At 56.6% G+C, this 15,598-nt stretch overlaps 1 protein-coding gene across 3 annotated transcripts; it reads left to right on the top strand.

The window, feature by feature from the left end:
- The first annotated feature begins 293 nt into the window (after positions 1-293).
- ARSA (arylsulfatase A) lies at positions 294-3,571 on the top strand. 3 transcript variants are annotated; one of them, XM_055396076.2, is made up of 9 exons: positions 294-424; positions 798-1,035; positions 1,223-1,463; positions 1,544-1,762; positions 1,837-2,006; positions 2,323-2,447; positions 2,540-2,667; positions 2,903-3,005; positions 3,139-3,571. In XM_055396076.2, the coding sequence occupies exons 2-9, from the start codon at positions 818-820 to the stop codon at positions 3,456-3,458; spliced, it is 1,524 nt and encodes a 507-aa protein (XP_055252051.1). In that variant the 5' UTR covers positions 294-424; positions 798-817; the 3' UTR covers positions 3,459-3,571. The 3 variants fall into 3 exon arrangements, with proteins under 3 accessions (XP_055252051.1, XP_055252052.1, XP_055252053.1); XM_055396077.2 differs by having other exon boundaries at positions 296-424; positions 785-1,035; XM_055396078.2 differs by having other exon boundaries at positions 310-424; positions 858-1,035.
- The last annotated feature ends 12,027 nt before the right edge of the window (positions 3,572-15,598 follow it).

Below are 15,598 nucleotides of genomic sequence, written 5' to 3'. Positions count from 1 at the left end.
CCGTGCTCCGCCCCTTCCGCGCAGCCCTCCCCTCCCAGCGCCGTGCCCCGCCCTCCAAGGGCCATGCTCCGCCCCTTCCGCGCAGCCCGCCCCTCCCAGCACAGTGCCCCGCCCCCCCAGCGCCGTGCTCCGCCCCTTCCGCGCAGCCCGCCCCTCCCAGCACAGTGCCCCGCCCCCCCAGCGCCGTGCTCCGCCCCTTCCGAGCAGCCCGTCCCTCCCAGCGCCGTGCCCCGCCCCCCCAGCGCCGTGCCCCGCCCCGGGGCGTGCCGCGCGGGAGTCAAGGGTCAGGGGGCGGGGCGGGGCGGGGCGGGGCCGGCCCGGGCCGAGGCGGAAGCGCCCGAGGAGGGCCCGGCTGCCCGGTGTCCTGCACTTGCCCCGTCTTCGGCCCTGAACTGCTTTTGTCCCGCTTCGTGAGCCCCCGCGGGTCAGTTTTCTGGGACTTCTACCCCCTGACCACGAGCCTAGGCGGGACCTTTAGCAGAAGAGGGTCAGATCTCCGCCTGAGAGTCTGAAGGTGTCCTGACCCTTTAGGGTCTCCAGGGAGTTAGATCCCCGGCTACAGGCTCCTGGGTTTTGTTGGGGTCAAGGGTCTCTGAGTGCCAAGTCAGTTGGAAAGGAGTTGTCTCCGTCGAGGGAGTATTTTGGTCTGGGGTTTCAGTGGAGGGTAGTGCCTGAGCCTGGGTTCTTGGGAGATGTTAATGTCCGGGTCAGGGGGGTGGGTAGCGCTCGAATCTGGGGTCTCGGGGTTAGAGCTTGCGGGAGCCAGTTTGCCTTCTCTCCCAAGGGTTCTGTTACAGGCCTGTCTGTGCGGTGAGCCATGGAGGCTCTGTGGACCCTCACTCTGACCTTGGCCACAGGCCTGGCTGCTGCCAGCCCACCTAACATCCTGCTGATCTTTGCTGATGACCTGGGCTATGGGGACCTGGGCTCCTATGGGCACCCCAGCTCCACCACCCCCAATCTGGACCAGTTGGCCGCAGGGGGTCTTCGGTTCACGGACTTCTATGTGCCTGTGTCTCTGTGCACACCCTCCCGGTGAGGAAGGAGACCGGGAGCCCTCACCCCTGACCATTTGGCTCCTCCCAGATTCACTCTGGAGAGCTCAGGGAGGAGCAGGGTCTCTGTCTCTATGGGGAAATTCACGTCTCTCTGTTTTTCTCTTCTCTCCCCTTGCATGCATCTTGGTTTTGCTCTGTGGCATGGACTCTGACTTGCCCTGTAGGGCTGCCCTCCTGACCGGCCGACTCCCAGTTCGGATGGGTTTGTACCCTGGAGTTCTGGAGCCCAGCTCCCGAGGGGGCCTGCCCCTGGAGGAGGTGACCTTGGCCGAGGTCCTGGCTGCCCAAGGCTACCTCACAGGGATAGCTGGCAAGTGGCACCTTGGGGTGGGGCCTGAGGGGGCCTTTCTGCCCCCCCACCACGGCTTCCATCGATTCCTGGGCATCCCGTACTCCCATGACCAGGTAGGAACCACCAGGGTCCCTCCCCTTGACCCCAGAGCCCCGCCCCACAGCCTAGACCGCTGAAGGCGCTGCTCCCTCAGGGCCCTTGCCAGAACCTGACCTGCTTCCCGCCGGCCACCCCCTGCGAGGGCCTCTGTGACCAGGGCCTGGTCCCTGTCCCACTGCTGGCCAACCTGTCGGTGGAGGCACAGCCCCCTTGGCTGCCTGGACTCGAGGCCCGCTACGTGGCTTTTGCCCGTGACCTCATGACTGATGCCCAACGCCAAGGCCGCCCGTTCTTCCTGTACTACGCCTCCCATGTGAGTGACCGTGGCCCCCCCGTCCGGGCTCCCTGTGATGCCTACCTGGTGCTAACTCCAGTCTCCATCCCCAGCACACCCACTACCCCCAGTTCAGTGGGCAGAGCTTTCCGGGGCATTCAGGCCGAGGGCCATTTGGGGACTCCCTGATGGAGCTGGATGCAGCTGTGGGGGCCCTGATGACAGCTGTGGGGGACCTGGGGCTGCTCGGAGAGACGCTCGTCTTCTTCACTGCAGACAACGGGTACTCGGCAGGGGCAGGGGGGTGCTGGTCAACCCCACACAGTGCCCTGGGTCTTCCCATGTTGACGCTGGCCAAGAACCTAGTGGGCTAAGAGGGTCTCGGGAGTTGTTGTCCATATATGGTGACACCGAGGTGCGTGTGGGAGGCTGGCAGCTGTGAGTACATGGAGGTGCAGGTCTTGGGAGGACAGGGAGTATAAGGCACATGCTGGCCATTTCTGCGCAAAATGTGTGACTTATCAGTCTACTCTGGGGTCCCCAGTGCTGGCCGGAAACCCTGGGCTCCTCATTGCTGACGTCCTCCCTGTGTGTCCCAGACCTGAGACGATGCGGATGTCCCACGGTGGCTGCTCTGGTCTCCTGCGATGCGGAAAGGGAACCACTTTCGAAGGGGGCGTCCGAGAGCCTGCCTTGGCCTTCTGGCCAGGTCACATCGCTCCCGGTCAGTTTTCAGGCTTTCTGCTCCTGGACTCTTGGTCCCATCTTCCCGGCCCTGACCAGAAATGGAGTGACGGTACAGCCCTCTGCTCCCAGGTGTGACCCATGAGCTGGCCAGCTCCCTGGACCTGCTGCCCACGCTGGCAGCCCTGGCGGGGGCCCCACTACCCAATATCACCTTGGATGGCGTTGACATCAGCCCCCTGCTGTTGGGCACAGGCAAGGTAGGGCCCGTGAGCAGATAGCCACAGCTCCCCTGCCCCCAGCAGCCACTCACCCTCCCCAGGAGTGAGTGGGGGCGGCCCCTGAAGTCCCTGGGGCCAGGTGGACCCTCTGTTGAGCTGCATCCTATTGGTGCCGGCTGGGGGCTTCTGGGTGGGCAGGGAGCCACTACACGCCCAGGGCCCAGTGCGGAGCTGACGGTGCTGGGCACATGCAGACCCCCGACTCTGCCCGCAGAGCCCCCGGCACACCCTCTTCTTCTACTCGGCCTACCCGGATGAGGTCCGAGGGGTCTTTGCTGTGCGGAGCGGAAAGTACAAGGCACACTTCTTTACGCAAGGTAACCTCCTCTCCCCCAGCCCCGCCTCCCCCCGTCCCCCAGAGCCCCGCCCCCAGAGCCCCGCCCCCGAGCCCAGCCCCGCCCACCCCTCCCAGCCCCCCTGCCCTGTGCATAGACGTGCGCCCCTCCCCAGGCTCTGTCCACAGCGACACCACTGCGGACCCTGCCTGCCATGCCTCTAGTCCTCTGACTGCCCATGAGCCCCCGCTGCTCTTTGACCTGTCGGAGGACCCTGGGGAGAACTACAATCTTCTGGGGGGTGTGGATGAGGTCGCCCCAGAGGCGCTGCAGGCGCTGAAGCAACTTCAGCTGCTCAAGGCCCAGTTCGATGCCGCCATCACCTTCGGACCCAGCCAGATGGCGCGGGGCGAGGACCCTGCCCTGCAGGTTTGCTGTCAGCCCAGCTGCACCCCCCGGCCGTCCTGCTGCCACTGCCCCGAGTTTCAGCCCTGAGGGCGCAGACGGAGGCCAGCTGGGGCAGTGATGGTTCCTGGCTGTGCTGTTGGGGTGTGGAGGTGGTTTGTACCCGAGAATTGTAATAACACCAGCTGACACTTGTGTGATAATTCACGTGATCCTTGCGGGAGCCCTGAGCGAGGTGGTTTCTCCCTGTTACACATGAGGGACCTGAGATGTGATAATTCACGTGATCCTTGTGGGAGCCCTGAGCGAGGTGGTTTCTCCCTGTTACACATGAGGGACCTGAGGCGTGGAGAGTGCAGCGACTTGCCTGAGGTCACCCAGCCCGAGAGGCAGCCACCGTCCTCCCCCGGGTGATTGCCTGTGTCAGTGCAGACGAGCGTGGTGGCAAACGTGGGCACAGCGTTCACGGGAGCAGCACTAGGGGCCTTTGTGTGCCAGTGGAGGGTAGGGACGGGGCGAGAGAGTGGCGGAGAGCAGACCCCGAGAACACGGCGCCCATAAGAGCCCGCTGTCCCTGGCCGAGAAGCACAGGAACCAGACCTGCCTGGCTCTGAGAAGCCTGTCTGAAGTTGGGGGAGGAGCTGCACATCCTACGTGGTGGAGTGGCCAGCCGGCGTGGTGACGTGGGCTGGGGGGCCCGCACTCAGAAGGTGCAGCAGCAGCTCCAGAGACTGCCCTAGGCCCCCAGTGCCGCCTCCAAAGCTCCGTGTTTCCCGCCTGCACACACATTTCCAGTCTCCTGGCTTCACCTCTGCCCTCACAGGAGCCATTCTCCGCCAAAGTAATCTCTGAAGAAGACGTGCCGGTTTGGCTCCATCTGCTCAGAACTGCAGACTCCTCGGGTGACCTGCCATGCCTCACCCATGCCCTTAGCCCTGGCAGCTGGCCAGGACACCCATCCTTGACGCTGTCTGGCACCTTCTCTGAAGAACGTGCCCCCTGCCTGCCCACTGCACGCATCTGCACAGCAGCATGTAGCCTGCATGGGTCACCTGTGTGTGTACTGATGTCAGGGCCCCCCACTCCCTCATGGTTGAGTGAGAAGAGTGCTGTGCGCAGGACCCCAAAGTGGGTGTACTGTCTTCATGGTAGACCAAACAGCCATCCCCTTTCTACTGATGGATTCCACCCTTTTGTTGGTGGGCTGAGACCCCTTGACCTCTCAGGTGCAGCCTCTCCTAGTCCCAGGAGAGTAGTAGCCAGTCTTAGCCACTCACAATCCAGTGATTGGCCCGAGAAGGGTGTGTAACCAAGGATCCTTGTCAGAGAAAGTTCAGGGCATCTGCTGGAGCCCAGGGTCTTGTTCAGCGTCATCCACAGAGATGGTGAGGACGATGCTGTGTCATCGTTGGCCCTGACCAGACACTGTGCAGCTGCTAATCAGCGTCCCCAGCCGTGTCCCTCCGGAGCTCATGGTGTGAGAAGAGAAACCAGCCTCCTAAACCACGGCTACTGGCTTGTCTGTTACCTGCAGCCAGAAGCAGTCTTGCTGGTTGGACATGTGAACGGGACGTGCAGAGGACACGTGTCTAGGTGCAGGAGCCCCTGCTGTGTTCTCCATGTGCCCCGTCACTTCTTGTCTGGCTTGGGCACTGCACTAACCATGCCCGTAACCCACTGCGTCCTGGAACTGCGCCTCTGAGGCTGGCATAGGGAGGACCCAGTGAACAGGTGCTCTGGATGTGCCCAGCCCCTGCAGCTGCACCCGCTCCTCCAGGGGGCCTGCAGTCACCTCAGGGCGCCTTGGTTTCAGGATGAGGACAGAGAGGAGCGGACGCAGGTGCACGGTCTCCGTGTCGAATCTACACTCCAGCGAGACTGGACGAATGCCAGCACTCAGGCACAACCTGCAGGCACCTTGTTGCCCAGCTGGGTGTGAGCATCACTGCATTAGCTCCACAAACCTTTACTGGCATAGGGCTAGGGCACGGATCAATAGAGGGGACTCACCTCTGCTCCTATGGGTTTTTTTTTTTTAATTAAACGTATATTTATTTGGTTGCACCGGATCGTAGTTGCAGCACACAGGATTTTCATTGTCTGTGGGATCTTTATGTTATTTGAACTCTTAGTTGTACCATGCAGATCTAGTTCCTGCACCAGGGATCGAACCCAGGACCCCTGCATTGGGAGCGTGACGTCTTAGCCACTGGGCCATCAGGAAAGTCCCGTTCTTGTGGTGCTTAATGTCTCGCAAAGGAGATGAGCATCAATCCCGAGCACCCAGAGTGGAGTTCAGTGCACAGAAACCTAGACTCCCCAGGTCTTGGTGGGTGGGAATCGACTGGGTGCAACATGAGGGAACCGTCAGATGCTACTGAAGCGCCCTCCTTGACTAAGGGCTAGAGACGTGGTGTGTACACAGGCATGAACACTGAAGCTACACACTTGAGATTTGTGTCCTTGTGACACCAGCCTTACGGCCAAAAGCGGAAAGGAACTAAAGAGCCTCTTAATGAAAGTGAAAGAGGAGGCTGAAAAAGCTGGCTTAAAGACATTCAAAAAAATCATGGCATCCAGTCCCATCACTTCATGGCAAAGAGTTGGGGAAATGATGGAAACCGTGAGAGACTTTATTTTCCTGGGCTCCAAAATCACTTCAGATGGTGACTGCAGCTGTGAAATTAAAAGATGCTTGCTCCTTGGACGAACAGCTATGACCAACCTAGACAGGATGTTAAAAAGCAGAGACATTACTTTACTGACAAAGGTCCATTTAGTCAAAGCTATGGTTTTTCCAGTAGCCATGTATGGATGTGAGACTTGAACCAAAAAGAAAGCTGAATGTCGAAGAATTGATGCTTTGAACTGTGGTGTTGGAGAAGACTCTTGAGAGTCCCTTGGACTGCAAGGAGATCAAACCAGTCAATCCTAAAGGAAATCAGTCCTGACCATTCATTGGAAGGACTGATGCTGAAGTTGAAGCTCCAATCCACCTAATGCGAAGAACTGACTCACTGGAAAAGACACTGATGCTGGGAAAGATTGAAGGCAGGAGGAGAAAGGAACAACAGATGATGAGATGGTTGGATGGCATCACAGACTCGATGGACATGAGTTTGAGCAAGCTCCTGGAGTTGGTGATGGACAGGGAAGCCTGTCGTGCTGCAGTCCATGGGGGTTGCAAAGAGTCGGACATGACTGAGCGACTGAACTGAACCGATAACATTGCAGCTGAACATGAAGAAGCTCTATACAGTCAGCAAAAACAAGACCAGGAGCTAACTGTGGCTCAGGTCATGAACTTCTTATTGCAAAATTCAGACTTAAATTGAAGAAAAAAAGTAGGGAAAACCACTAGACCATTCAGGTATGAAAGTGCAAATTGCTCAGTCAGGTCCGATTCTTTGTGACCCCATGGACTATATAGTCCATGGAATTCTCCAGGCCAGACTACTGGAGTGGGTAACTGTTCCCTTCTCCAGGGGATCTTCCCAACCCAGGGATCAAGCCCAGGTCTCCCACATTGCAGGCAGAGTCTTTAACAATTGAGCCACCAGGGAAGCCCAAGAATATTGGAGTGGTAGCCTATCCCTTCTCCAGCAGATCTTCCCAACCCAGAAATTGAACCGGGGTCTCCTGCATTGCAGGCAGATGATTCTTTATTAGTTGTGTAAATCAAATTCCTTACGATTATACAGTGGAAGTGACAAATACATTCAAGAGATCTGACACAGTGCCTGAAGAACTATGGGTGGAGGTTCATAATATTGTACAGGTGTTGATCAAAACCATCCCCTAGGGAAAAAAAAATGTAAAAAGGCAAAATGGTTGTCTGAGGAGGCCTTACATATAGCTGAGAAAAGAAAAGAAGTGAAAGGCAAAGGAGAAAAGGAAAGATACACCCATTTGAATGCAGAGTTCCAAAGAACAGCAAGGAGAGATAAGAAACCCTTCCTAAGTGAACAATGGAAAAAAGACTAGAGACCTGTCCAAGAAAATTAGAGACACCAAAGGAACATTTCATGCAAAGATGGGCTCAATAAAGGACAGAAACAGTATGGACCTAACAGAAGCAGAAGATATTAAGAAGTGGCAAGAATACACAAAAGAACTATACCAAACAGATCTTCATGACCCAGATAACCACGATAGTGTGATCACTCACCTAGAGCCAGACATCCTGGAGTGAAGTCAAGTGGGCCTTAGGAAGCATCACTGCAAACAAAGCTAGTCGAGGTGATGGAATTCCCGTTGAGATATTTCAAATCCTAAAAGATGATGCTGTGAAAGTGCCTCACTCAATATGCCATTAAATTTGGAAAACTCAGTGGTGGCCACAGGACTAGAAAAGATCAGTTTTCATTCTAATCCCAAAGGAGGACAATGCCAAAGAATGTTCAAACTACCTCACAATTGCACTCATCTCACATGCTAGCAAAGTAATGCTCAAAATTTGCCAAGCTAGGCTTCAACAGTACCTGAACTAAGAACTTCCAGATGTTCAAGCTGGTTTTAGAAAAAGCAGAGGAACCAGAGATCAAATTGCCAACATCCACTGGATCATTTAAAAAGCACAGAAAAGGCAAGAGAGTTCCAGAAAAACATCTACTTCTGTTTCACTGAGTACACTAAAGCCTTTGACTGCGTGAATCCTGACAAACTGTGTAAAATTCTTAAAGAGATGGGAATACCAGACCACCTGACCTGCCTCCTGAGAAACCTGTATGCAGGTCAAGGAGCAACAGTTAGAACCGGACATGGAACAGACTGGTTCCAAATTGGGAAAGGAGTACGTCAAGACTATATATTGTCAGCCTGCTTATTTAACTTCTATGCAGAGTACATCATGCGAAATGCTGGGCTGGATGAAGCATAAGCTGACGTCAAGACTGCAGGGAGAAATATCAGTAACCTCAGATATGCAGATGACACTACCCTATGTCAGAAAGAGGAACAAAAGAGCCTCTTGATGAAAGTGAAAAAGTTGGCTTAAGACTAAACATTCAAAAAAAGAAGATCATGGCCTCTGGTCCCATCACTTCATGGCAAATGGAGGGGGAAACAGTGGAAACAGTGACAGACTATTTTGCTGGGCTCCAAAATCACTGCAGATGGTGACTGCAGCCATGAAATTAAGACATTTATTCCTTGGAAGAAAAGCTATGACAAACCTAGTCAGCATATTAAAAAGTAGAGACGTTACTTTGCTGACAAAGTTTCGTATAATCAAAGCTATGGTTTTTCCAGTGGTCATGTATGGATGTGAGAGTTGGACCATAAAGAAGGCTGAGCATCAAAGAATTGATGCTTTTGAAGTGTGGTGTTGGAGAAGACTCTTGAGAGTCTCTTGGACTGCAAGGAGATCCAACCAGTCTATTCTAAAGGAAATCAGTCCTGAATATTCATTGGAAGGACTGATGCTGAAGCTGAAACTCCAGTTCTTGGGCCACCTGATGCGAAGAGCTGACCCATCAGAAAAGACCCTGATGCTGGGAAAGATTGAAGGCGGGAGGAGAAGGGGACGACAGAGGATGAGATGGTTGGATGGCATCACCAACTCAATGGACAGAGTTTGAGCAAGCTCCGGGAGTTGGTGATGGACAGGGAGGCCTGGCGTGCTGCAGTCCATGGGGCTGCAGAGTCAGACATGACTGAGCAACTGAACAAAAGATTTTATCATTCAATGGAAATGAAGATTTAATCATGACTGTGTCAGTTATATCAATAAAAAAATTTACCTGTTATAAATGCCACAGAGGAAGAATCCTTGGTCTCACGGAAGCATGACTGTGGGCTGAGGTAGTAACTGAAGCAGTCAGGGCTGCCTCCCTGTCTGCCGAGACCTGAGGCAGGGCGCTCACGCCTGTGAGCTAGGCTTCCCTCTCCACCCCCCTCCCCCCACACTGGGTTTGCTATGATGCTTTGAGAGCAGAAAAGCTTGTTTGTCATCATTGTAGCTGTGCTAGTGCGATGCACCCTCGTCATGCAGGCATGCACCCACGAACAGGCATGCACACCTGACACAGACACACACTCACACCTTATGCATGCATTTAACGGCCCCAGATGGTGTCCAAAACGTCCCCGCTCTGCTGCTGTTGATTTGAAAAGCAGCTCTGGGCTTCCTTGGTGGCTCAATGGTGAAGACTTCACCAGGCAATGCAGGAGACATGGGTTCGATCCCTGGTCCAGGAAGATCCCACATGCCACGGGGCAACTGAGCCCACACCCTACTGCCTGCGCTAGGCAACAAGAGAAGCCGCAGCAATGGAAAACCAGGTACCACAGCAATAAAGGAGCCCCCACTTGCCACAACTAGAGAAAAACCTTCGAGCAGCGAAGACTGGACACAGTGAAAAAACTAATTTTTTTTTTTAAAGCAACAGCCCTTTCCCTGTGAGCCGAAGACCATAGGCCCCTGAACGTCTTCCTCAGGGAGCCCAGGCCCCTCTGCAAGGAGCTACTTGTGTTGGGATGAACAGAACAGCAGGCTGTGGGTGCTGCGGTTTCCCCTCAGGTGGTGGGAAGGAAAGGAGGGGTCCCGACACCACCTCCCCCTCCCCCACCCCGTGACCTTGACCTTGACCTTGACCATGACCATGACTGCCGGGAGACCGCCCCCCCTCGCCTTCCCATCGCCCCTCTTTGCTCAGGTGCTTGCTTGTCCCCCAAGTGGCCAGAAGGGTAAGCAAGAGGGGGCATCTCCATGGAATGGAATGATTCTGCCTCTTCTCTGAATGTTTTGTCCCAGAAGTCATGCATCCTGGTTAGGGTACTCAGGCAAGGCCTGCAGCTCACTCTGAGGAGGGCCTGACGACCAGGTGGGTGTGCCTGACCCCCACCAGGGTCTGTACTCACCGTGACTCCTGCATCCGACCCTGACCTTCGTCACACCTGCACTCCGCCCGGGACGTCTGGAGAGTCCCGCCAGCCCCAGACCCCTGACTTGCTGAAGGGGCAGCGGTAGCAGAGGGAGGAGGCATGCATTTGCGCCCCCAGCCTCCTATGCTCCTTTGTGTGGAGACCCCTGACTCAGGTGGTCACAGCCCCAGGGGCCAAGGCACAAGCCTGCCCCGCCACCTCCCACCCACCCGGCCAGGAGGCTGAGCAGAATCCCTCTGCTCACAGGAACAGACCCGGGGTAGGGGGAAGCAGAGGCAGAGGGACACGGGATTGGGGAGGGTCCGAGGTGACAGGGCCCTGGGGGGCAGTCTCTGGCTGGGCCCAGGTTCCTCGGCAAGGGTGCAAACTGCCCCCGTCTTGCAGAGCCTATAACACTGTGGCGTGAGCAGCCTCACCAGCTGGGTGTCCAGAGCCCACCCTCCCCAGGGGGCACCCGGGTCTCTGGGGACCAGAGCCCCCTCCAGCCTGGAGGGACCATCTGTCCAGCCACCTGTCTTGCCCAGAAGTGGATCTCCAGGTGGTTGGGGCCCAGAGAGCAAAGGAAGGGGTCAGCTCACCACCAGCAGAGCCAGCCCACCACCAGCAGAGCCAGCCCAGGGCGGGGACTGGGGAGCACGGGGGCTCCTGCTCTCGGGGTTCGGGTTCTCTGTGGGCGGCGGAGTGTGAGTGTGGTGAGCCGCTTCCACTGAGGGGAGCATCTACACAGTGGGGGCGCCAGGCCCCTTCCTGCCAGGCGGATGCTGGGAGCTGGCTGCTCTTGTCTGCTCTAAATTTGCACAAAGGAAATAAACAGAATCAAAATTGTCTTGTCATCAACCCCAGTGATGGCTGAGGTAGCTTTTAGGGCTAAATTGTTCTGTCCTCCTCCCTGCAAAGCTGCGCTTCACTCGCAGGGAGAGGGCGTGGGACTCGGTGCCGCTGACTGTGGGCTCCGGATGCTGCCCGGGGCAGGAGCCAGGGCAGGGGACAGGCCTGTGCGCAGGGTCCTGTGCTAATTCCAGAACACGAGACCCCGGCCAGAGCAGGGCCACAGCGGAGGAGAGACCGATGCTGGGCACCAGCCCCCGCTCACACGCACCGCACACCGCCCTCCACACCTGTGTTCACACCTGCACACCAGGTGAGGCCAGCACAGGGCACTGTCTCAGGGATGGGGTCCCGGTACCGCCGCTCTGCTCAGCACCAAGGCCGTGCTCCCTAATGGCCCGTCTTTAGGGGTGCCATTCGCCTCTCAGTCACCCTCAGCCCGGGGGGAGGGTGGTACCTGGAGGCCCCTCAGGGGGGTTTGCTCTCTGTGCTTCTTTTGAGAATGTCAGGATGGCTGCTCAGCTGTCAAGGGTCAGAAGCCCAGGCAGGTGTCCTGAGCTTGGCTGCGGCCAGCTGGGTGGTCCTGAGGGGACTTGCTTCACTCTGCTCTCAGCCCTCGCATGAGACGCTCTGAAGGGCAAGGGTGAGCCCTCCTGGGGTGGCCCTCAACCAGCTAGGGCCAGGAGCCAGCAGGTAAATGCTCCGGCTCCCCACCTTCGGGAGACGCGTCAGGGAAGGGTGCCTTCAGGGCGGGCCTGGCGCTGCTGCGCTCCCTCTCGGCCCGCTCTTGCCCATTCCCCAGTGCAGCTCACAGCAGGGCTTTTACCAGCTGCCTGCCCCTCCGCCCTCGCATTACCTCCTGCCTGGGACTGAGCACAGTGTGCAGAAACACAGCAGCCTCGGGGAGCTGTGAGGACAGAGGCCACACGCTAGGCACACAGGGCCCAGCGGAGCCTGACGCCCTCCACGCCAGCCTCCAGACCTCCTGTGGCACAAGAAACGCCCTGACTGACTAGACTATCTTCCTGGGCTCCTCTCTTAGAGCTCAATACTTTGCATCACACCTAACCCCCTGTTGAAGTATTCCCATTAACATCCAAAAAGAATGTTGCTAGTGACATGAAGAATATAAAGCCCCAGTTGTACATGTATTTTTCTCTTTACCATATAGATTGTATTTTTAGATCTGATTATGTTTTTCTCCGTAACGTTTTGAATCATGAATTTCTTGGTCAATATTTCATAACTAGACTCTGAGCTGAGACCACCATTCTTCACTTTATAATGATCTTGGCTACTCTGCCTTAATTTTTTTGCCTTAAATTATACCTTGATTCTCCCAATCTCCTTCTAGCCTCAAACAAAAGAAAATAAAACTCATATATAGGAAGGAAAGGAAACGGGGGGGGGGGGGACACCAAAATTTTAATTTTAGTAATCGTTTTTAAGTTAGAAAGATATTAGGATTTTTTAATATTCCTTTTATTTTTGACAGTATCCACATTTTCTAAAATAATCATGTACTACACTTTATAATGGAAAAACACTGCTTAAAAAATAAAATAGAAAAATTCTACTTCATCTGGTGTTGATAAACGGGACTAGCCCTGACTTGCTGGAGTGCTGCTTTCAGCCTCCTGGCCGAGCTCACCGAATTCTCTGAGATGGGTACTTTCACTGTTGCCAAAATAGCTTTTTGTGTTAGAGCTTATCTTTTTTATTTTTAGTTTTTCTGTGTTTCTATTTGCATTTGGGGGTCCCTAATAACAACATATAATGCTTGAAACAATTAGGACATGTTCACTGCAGGGAAAAAAGGAGGAGAAACCGTCCACCTCACCTCCAGTGACGACTGCAATCTTCGTGTCTCTTTTCAGTCTTTTTCAGTGTAGTTTCTAGCATAGATTCTGCATATTTATTTTTCCTTAATAACATAACAAACATTTTCCGTATTATTATTATTTGTAAGCACACTTTTTCAAATCAGCCCAATATTCCAATTACTTATAGTATAAATCAGTTAACCCTATTGGTCAATATCTAGATTATTTTTATGCTTCCCACTTTTTTAAATGTACTTACTTTTGGCCACACTAGGTCTCGGTTGCCACGTGCAGGCTTTCTTAGTTGTGGGGGGCAGGGCTCCCCCGGGGTGCACAGCCATCTCACCGTGGCCTCTCCTGTTGTGAGCACGGACCCTAGAGCCTCTGGCCTCAGGAGCTGTGGCACACCGGCTTAACTGCTCCACGGCACATGGGATCTTCTGGACCAAGAATCAAACCTGTGTCCCCTACATCGGCAGGTGGATTCTTCACCCCTGGACCACCAGCGAAGTCCCTGCTTTCAACATTTTAAACAGGAACGTGTATAAAGCTTTTCAAGTAGGATGTTATCCTTGGCTGGATTTCCAGAAGGCAGAGTCCTGGCAGGGGAGGCTTGCTCACGCCCCACTCAGGGCTCTGAAGGTCCCCCAGCGTATGTGCCAGGTGCTGCGCCAGGCTCTGGGAGGACAGGGAGCATTAGCCATGTCCTGCTCTCGGGCTCCCCAGGTGGTGCTAGTGGTAAGGAACCTGCCTGCCAATGCAGGAGACATAAGAGATGTGGGTTTGATCCCTGGGTCGGGAAGATCCGCTGGAGGAGGGCAGGGCAACCCACTCCAGTATTCTTGCCTGGAGAATCCCATGGACAGAGGAGCCTGGCGGGCTACAGTCCATGGGGTCGCAAAGAGTTGGACACGACTGAAGCAACTTGGCACACACACATGCTCTTAGACTCACAGTTGGCATCCTCTGCCAGGGGAGGGACAGGGCCCAGAGCCCAGGGCTCCCGCATCCAGGAGGGTAGGAGATCACCCAGCCACACGCGGAGGACAGCAGCTGCCCACAGGAAGCTGTTTCCAAGGGCGGAAGTGGGGTGGAGGGAAGAGGGGCTGGAGGGCAGCAACAGGGCAGGCGGAGGTTCAGCTGGGAGCCACCAGAATTAGGAGGGCGAGCGGCTTGCTCAGGGTTCTGTTCAGAGACCCTGCGCCGGCTGCAGGCGCTGTGGACCTGCAGAGGCAGGTGCGGGCTGGGAGCCTGCAGGGGGCTGCTTGATGCCCAAAGATCCAGGCGGTTTGATCCAGGCAGAAGTGGGAGGCAAGGGGGCAGAGTGAGGAGTGATGGGCGGGGGCGAAGCTGACAGCAGGGGAGTCTAGGCTGGCTCCAGCTCAGGAAGCTGGAAAAAACAAGAAAGCACAGAATCTACTGGGATGGCTGAAAAGTTTGTTCTGGTTTTCCAAACCAGCTTATGAAACACCTGAACGAACTTTTCGGCCAACCCAAGAGGATGCGGGCACGGTGGGGGAAAGCTCATGTGAGTTCCAAGTGTCTGTGGCAGCCACCGGGCGTGTGCTCCTGTGCCCCGCCGCGCCCTGCTCAGGGTCCCATCGACAGAATCCCTCGAGGCCGCTGCCCAGGGGCCGGCAGAGGGCGCTCCTGGAGGACAGCTGGGCCGGTGCCTCGCGGCGCAGCACGGGCGCGGCCCAGCTCGGGGAGGGCGCCGGTGGGAGGGAGCGTGGCGGAGCTGGAGACCGTGAGCCCGGGAGGGAACCCGGGCTGAGACGCGCCCAGAAGCTGGGGGCGTGAAGGAAGGTGCCCGAGGGGTCAGGGCCGAGAGCCGGGCAGGCGTGGGAAGGCCCCCCAAGCAGGTCTGGCCGCTGCCTCCAAGGCCGGCCGGTGGAGAGAGCCTGAGACAGGGGCGGGGAGGGGAGCTGGCGCAGCGGCAGCCCAGCGGCGGGGCGCGGGCGCCGGGCAAACGGGCCGCGCGCGTGTGGGCGGGGCTCAAGGGCGCCCGGGCCGCCCAGGGCTCCGCCTCTTCCGGCCTCTCTGGGCAAGAAGTCGGCTCACAGGCGCCCCGCTGGGTCCCCCTGCTCGACGGGGCCGGAGCCCTGGCCTGCGCGGCCGTGCCCAGGTGCTGCGGGGTCACTGACTGGCGCCTGGCGCGTGACTGCGGCCTCTGTAGGTGGGCTGCCCTGAACTGGAGGAGAGGCGCCGGGCTTTGCAGACAGGCGTCTCTGGCCTTCGCGTGTGACTGCCTCCCTGGCCCTCCCCCTTCCACCCCCTGCGCCGTGGGCCTCCTCGTGCTGCTCTCGTCCTGGGTTTTGGGGGCTTGGGGGCAGGCCCACCCTCGGGAAGGCACTGACCGCCACGCTGACCTCAGCGCCTGAGAGCGGGTGCTCGCGGAGCCAGAAGCAATGCAGCCCTTGCCCAGGAGCCAGGGCATGTGACAGAGTCCCCTCTTGCCTTCTGGCTCTCTCTGGAGAATGGTTAAAACACCAGTCTTAGGATATAAGCTGAGTGACGCCTGCTCTGTTTCACACGTGCATTCACAAGCATGCGGGCACACACACGAGCCTGCACACACTCCCAGCCTGGCGCTCCAGTGCAGGAGGACAGCACACGCATCTCGTGACCTTCTCTCGGGCCTCAGCTTCCTCACTGACCCAGCGAGTGGCGGTGGAGGGGAGCCGCCACGCGCTG

The sequence above is a fragment of the Moschus berezovskii genome, chromosome 6, assembly GCF_049115385.1.
Source record: "Moschus berezovskii isolate FMDL1 chromosome 6, NW_MosBer_1.0, whole genome shotgun sequence".
Classification (NCBI taxonomy): Eukaryota; Metazoa; Chordata; class Mammalia; order Artiodactyla; family Moschidae; genus Moschus; species Moschus berezovskii.
This window is presented reverse-complemented; position numbering and strand designations above follow the sequence as displayed.

Coding starts and splice junctions, on each gene's coding strand:
- ARSA (XM_055396076.2), top strand. CDS start 818: ATGGAGGCTCTGTGGACCCTCACTCTGACCTTGGCCACAGGCCTGGCT. Junction 1,763..1,836: donor TCCTGTACTACGCCTCCCAT/GTGAGTGACCGT, acceptor CTCCATCCCCAG/CACACCCACTACCCCCAGTT. Junction 2,668..2,902: donor TGCTGTTGGGCACAGGCAAG/GTAGGGCCCGTG, acceptor CTCTGCCCGCAG/AGCCCCCGGCACACCCTCTT.